Source organism: Salvelinus namaycush, chromosome 5 (genome assembly GCF_016432855.1).
Source record: "Salvelinus namaycush isolate Seneca chromosome 5, SaNama_1.0, whole genome shotgun sequence".
NCBI classification, from domain to species: domain Eukaryota; kingdom Metazoa; phylum Chordata; class Actinopteri; order Salmoniformes; family Salmonidae; genus Salvelinus; species Salvelinus namaycush.
The window spans coordinates 39,315,213-39,321,212 of NC_052311.1; the positions used below are offsets into that span (position 1 = coordinate 39,315,213).

Here is a 6,000-nt window from a genome sequence, read left to right on the forward strand (position 1 = left end):
CCTGTGGCAGGCCGGCGCAGTGCACGCTGCCACGGTCGCCAGGTGTACGGCATTGTGTCAAGAAGCAGTGTGGTTTGGTTGGGTTGTGTTTCGGAGGACGCACGGCTCTCGACCTTCGCCTTTCCAGAGTCCGTATGAGAGTTGCTGCGTTGAGACAAGACTGTAACTACCAATTGGATACCACAAATTGGGGAGAAAAAGGGGTTACATTTTTTGAAGAAAAACATTTGAAAAAGAAGGAAAGAAATTCCACAAATTTAACTTTTAACAAGGCACGCCTGTTATCTCATGAAGCTGGTTGAGAGAATGCCAAGAATGTGCAAAGCTGTCATCAAGACAAAGGGTGGCTACTTTGAATAATTTTTTTAACACTTTTTTGGTTACTACATGATTCCAAGTGTTATTTCATAGTTTTGATGTCTTCACTATTATTCTACAATGTAGAAAATTAAGAATATACACCACAGTTCAAAAATGAGCCTTTTAAAATAATAAACTTGGGATAGCTAACACAACGTGCCATTGGAACACAGGAGTGATGGTTGCTGAATTTAGGCCTCTGTACGCCAATGTAGATATTCCATAAAAAGCCGTTTCCAGCTACAATAGTCATTTACAACATTAACAATGTCTGCACTGTATTTATGATCCATTTGATGTTATTTTAATGGACAAAAAATGTGCTTTTCTTTCAAAAACAAGGACATTTCTAAGTGACCCCAAACTTTTGAATGGTAGTGTGTGTATATATATATATATATATATATATATATATATATATATATATATATATATATATAAAATAAATAATTAAATACAGTAATATGAGATCTATATATGAAACATTTAGCAGATGCGCTTATCTTGAGCGACTAAGTGCATTCATATTAAGACAGCTTGGTGAGACAACCACATATCACAGTCAAATATACAGTATACAAATATTCCATTCCACCGAAACAATGGATATACAGCGCCTTCAGAAAGTGTTCATACCCCTTGACTTATTCCACATTTTGTTGTGTTACAGCTTGAATAAAAAATGTATATATATATATTTTTTTATCTCACCAATCTACATACAATACCCCATAGTGACAAAGTAAAAACAAGTTTTTAGAAATGTTTGCAAATGTATTGAAAATAAAATACAGAAACGTCTCATTTACATAAGTATTCAAACCCCTGAGTCAATACTTTGCAGAAGCACCTTTGGTAGTGATTACAGCTGAGTCTTTCTCGGTAAGTCTCTAAGAGTTTTCCACACCTGGATTGTAAAATATTTGCCCATTATTATTTTCTAAATTCTTCAAGCTCTGTCAAATTGGTTGTTGGTCATTGCTAGACAACCATTTTCAAGTCTTGCCATAGATTGTCACATAGATTTAAGTCAAAACTGTAACTCGGCCACTCAGGAATATTCACTGTCTTCTTAGTAAGCAACTCCAGTGTAGATTTGAATTAATCTCCCAGTGTATCGTGGAAAGCAGACCAGGTTTTCCTCTAGGATTTTGCCTGTGCTTAGCTCCATTACATTTATTTTTTATGCTGAAAAACTCCCCAGTCCTTAACGATTACAAGCATACCCATAACATGAAGCAGCCACCACTATGCTTGCAAATATGGAGAGTGGTACCCGGTAATGTGTTGTATTGGATTTGCCCCAAACATAACACTTTGTACTCTTGACAAAATGTGAATTGCTTTGCAAAATATTTGCAGTATTACTTTAGTGCCTTGTTGCAAACAAGGATGCATGTTTTGGAATATTTGTATTCTCTACAGGCTTCATTATTTTTACTATGTCATTTAGGTTAGTATTGTGGAGTAACTACAATGTTGTTGATCCATTCTCTTTTTTCTGCTGTCACAGCCATTTAACTCTGTAACTGTTTTAAAGTCACCATTGGCCTCATGGTGAAATCCCAGAGCAATTTCCTGGGTAATTAATAACTTCACCATGCTCAAAGGGATTTTCAATGTCTGCTTTTTTACCCATCTACCAGTGGGTGCCCTTCTTTGCAAGGCATCAGAAAATCCTCCCTGGTCTTTGTTGTTGAATCTGTGTTTGAAATTCAATGCTCAACTGAGGTCCCTTACAGATCATTGTTTGTGTGGAGTACAGAGATGAGGTAGTCATTCAAAAATAATGTTAAACACTATTATTGCACATAGAGTGAGTCCATGCAACTTATTATGTGACTTGTTAAGCCAATTTATACTCCTGAACTTATTTTGGCTTGCCATAACAAAGGGGTTGAATACTTATTGACTCAAGACATTTCAGCTTTTCATTTTTTATCATTTGTAAAGATTTCTAAAAACATAATACCACTTTGGCATTATGGGGTATTGTGTGTAGGCCAGTGCAAAAAATCTACATTTAATCAATTTTAAATTCAGGCTGTAACACAACAAAATTTGGAAAAAGTCAAGGCGTGTAAATACTGCAGGCACTGTATAGTGTTTTGCAAAAAAAAACTTTTTTTAACACATCTAAAATCTATTTTTTAAAAAATCTGAGAACAGTAATATTTTACACACACACAAAGGTACCATAAGTAATAACTTCTGATGAAAAAACACAAATGTGAAAAATGTGTTGATAGCATTTTGGAAATAAACTCTTCTTATACTCCCCACAGCTGTCACGAACGTCGTCCTCCTCATCTGAGGAGGAGTAGTAAGAAAGATCGGAGGACCAAAATGCAGCGTGATGATTATCCATTTTAATTAGAAAACTTGAAAACAAAGAACAAAACAATAAACGGACAAACGAACGAAAACGCAACAGTCCCGTATGGTGACACACACAAAGACACAGAAACAGGAACAATCACCCACAACCCACAATACAAAACAGGCTACCTAAATATGGTTCCCAATCAGATAACGACTAACACCTGCCTCTGATTGAGAACCATATCAGGCCAAACACATAGAAATAGACAAACTAGACATACAACATAGAATGCCCACTCAGATCACACCCTGACCAAACAAAACATACAAAGCAAACTATGGTCAGGGCGTGACAACAGCAATGAAGTGTGTGAGATATATTTGCATTTTGGCGTGGCCACAAGTTTGAGACAATGGGAATCTGTGGTCTGTGCATGTGAAATACAAAAACAAACACACAATCCAAAGCACACTCTTTTTTCACGGTGTAAGGCTGCCACGTGTCAGCAAAACCTTGTCCAGCTAGCTGAGAACAACCAGATGCAGGGTCTATGGAGCTCCCAATCCACCCAACACATAGACCATTGGAGCCCCTGGAACAAAGGAAACATACTCCCTGGACCTCAGCCAGTATTCTACTACAATTATAACAGATGTGTATAAAGAGTGCCCGAGTTTACTAATACAACTTTGTCACATTTTGTTACGGTAATAAATGCATAGGCTAACAGTTATAGGCCTAATGTTTATACAAGATTATACTAATGCTGCTTTGATCATTTAATTCTAATAGCCCGACAACTTGTTGTTCAATTTAGAATACAAGGTGCAGGGGAAATACATAGGCCAATGATAAAATACAAAATGGCCCTTAAATGTTTTATTATGGGAACCAAAAAGGAAACATATGGGTAACCTATGTTAACACAGAGAACTAATGTCACCCCCGCCTCAACAGGGTTAAAAAGTCATTAATGAACATCCTGCGCCACCCCTTGTAAAAATAAAAAGGGAATAAAAGAACAAACGCCAGTTTGACATCTGTAAAACATTTGTTCTCTCCAAGTTGAGATTTCCTCTGTCGACTCCCACAGTGGCAATTCTCGAAACATATTTTTCATTTACACATCATATCAGTGGAACTATAGGCTACTAAGATATACATCATGCATGTCAGTGGTGTGCAATTGTTGTTTTGCCTTCTCCTCCTCGGGCAATCCACATTCCAACAGACCTCATCTAAGAAAAAGGGCGGAAAGAAAGGTAGGACACATATTTTATCTCTATGTTTAAAAAAAATAAATGCTCAATATGTTTGAGTCAATGTTAGTTTATCATTTATTTTGGGTAGATAAGAGGTTGAGCACAATACTGCTCAAACGTGAACCATCCTCCTTGGTACAGTTTTAGTTGTAAAACTTTGTTGATTCTTCTCCAATTTCTTCAACATAGATGCTGAAAATAACGCTGCCATTGAGGAGCTGAAGAAACAGATTGATAACATAGTGGTGGAGTTGAATCTATTGAAAGAGCAGCAAGCCTTGCAATCAGGTAAGGGATATGTTACTGTTGATATTGAAAATGTACTCTAGTCTCAGTGAAGCATAGTGAAAATGCAAGTCACAAGTGATCTGGTTGTCCTATTCTATTGTGGTGCCCTAAAGCGATCTTAGAGACCACTTCACATGACAGGGAGCTCCTGTGCCCCGCAACAGGGAATGTATTGCATTGGTCAAGGGACGTTGTTTAGTCTGCATTCAATTTGGGGTGTTGCCTTAACATGAATATTTAAAGTACTAACAGAAGGATATGTTATGTTCAAACAGTTGGTCTAGATTATAAAGTATGCCCATAAAGCATGCATGTATTGATATGTACAGTGCCTTCAGAAAGTATTCATACCCCTTGACTTGTTCCACGTTTTGTTGTGTTACAGCCTGAATTTGTTTGTTTGTTCTCATCCATCTTTCTACAATACCCCATAATGACAAAATGAAAATGTGTTGTTTTTAGAGATGTTATCACATTTATTGAAAAGGAAATACAGACATATCTAATTTACATCAGTATTCATACCCCTGAGTAAAACATGTTAGAATCACCTTTGGCAGCGATTACAGCTGTGAGTCTTTCTGGGTAAGTCTCTAAGAGCTTTGCACACCTGGATTGTACAATATTTGTGTCACGGATCCCCCCGGTACTGCTGCTCATTCCGTTCACCAGCTCCGGAGGTCTACGTCACCGGCATTTTAAAGCGCCACTGAACTGGATTCATTACCACCAACCCCGGACTGTCTTGTCTCATTACGCACACCTGGTTCCCATTCCCGCCGATTAGTATGTGTATATATGTGCCCTCTGTTCCCCATTGTCCTTGTCGGTTATTGTTACCATGTCTGTTGGTCTTGTGAGCACCTGTGCTGTTGTATCGGCTTCCATGCTATGTGTTATTGTGCACTTGTTTTACGAGTCTTGTCCCGTGTATTATTTAGAGGTTTACACCTCGCTCTTTTGTTTGGGGCGAGAAAATTAAAACCCCCTATTATGTAAATTCAGGCTGTAACACAACAAAATGTAGAAAAAGTCAAGGGGTGTGAATACTTTCTGAAGGCATTGTATGGCAGTACAATACATATGAACGGATCTGAGAGCCACAGTCTCTGCCATTATCTTGTATTTTAATCCAATATTTTCTGTGACGATGTTGTGGATATTGGGCTGTAAAAATAATCCAACTTTGATATACATTTTCTTCCAGTTTGCCTGAAAGGCATCAAGATTATTGGCAAGTGTTTCCTGGCCGACGCCGCTAAGAAGATCTACCACACAGCCTACGATGACTGCATTGCTAAAGGGGGCACAATCAGCACCCCTTTGACAGGGGATGACAACGATCAGCTCGCTGACTACGTACGCCGGAGCATCGGCCCTGAGGAACACATTTGGCTGGGCATCAATGACATGGTGACCGAGGGGGAATGGCTCGACCAGGCGGGCACCAACCTGCGCTTTAAGAACTGGGAGACTGACATTACCAACCAACCAGACGGTGGACGTACCCACAACTGTGCCATCCTTTCCACCACTGCCAATGGAAAGTGGTTTGATGAGAGCTGTCGTGCTGAGAAGGCGTCTGTCTGCGAGTTCAATATCGTCTGAGAGCCAACCACTTTTGTTCTGTTGTATCAGTCTTAACATCTACAATATATGGAAATATAATGCATGCACAATAATCTTTGTAATATCTGTATTATAACCTGTCTCAGCACTGAAATGTGGAAATGTGGAACCAACATGATTAAAAGTAACCTATATTAC

At 38.5% G+C, this 6,000-nt stretch overlaps 1 protein-coding gene across 1 annotated transcript; it reads left to right on the top strand.

Annotated features, from left to right (window-relative positions):
- Positions 1–3,785: 3,785 nt before the first annotated feature.
- Positions 3,786–6,000, top strand: clec3ba (C-type lectin domain family 3, member Ba). The gene is made up of 3 exons (XM_038993056.1): positions 3,786–3,945; positions 4,135–4,233; positions 5,441–6,000. The coding sequence occupies exons 1-3, from the start codon at positions 3,849–3,851 to the stop codon at positions 5,839–5,841; spliced, it is 597 nt and encodes a 198-aa protein (XP_038848984.1). The 5' UTR covers positions 3,786–3,848; the 3' UTR covers positions 5,842–6,000.

Excerpts from the sequence above, each read along its gene's own strand:
- clec3ba (XM_038993056.1), top strand. The coding sequence starts at position 3,849 with ATGCATGTCAGTGGTGTGCAATTGTTGTTTTGCCTTCTCCTCCTCGGG. Across the intron at positions 3,946-4,134 it reads GAAAAAGGGCGGAAAGAAAG|ATGCTGAAAATAACGCTGCC; the intron begins GTAGGACACATA and ends TCTTCAACATAG. Across the intron at positions 4,234-5,440 it reads GCAGCAAGCCTTGCAATCAG|TTTGCCTGAAAGGCATCAAG; the intron begins GTAAGGGATATG and ends ATTTTCTTCCAG.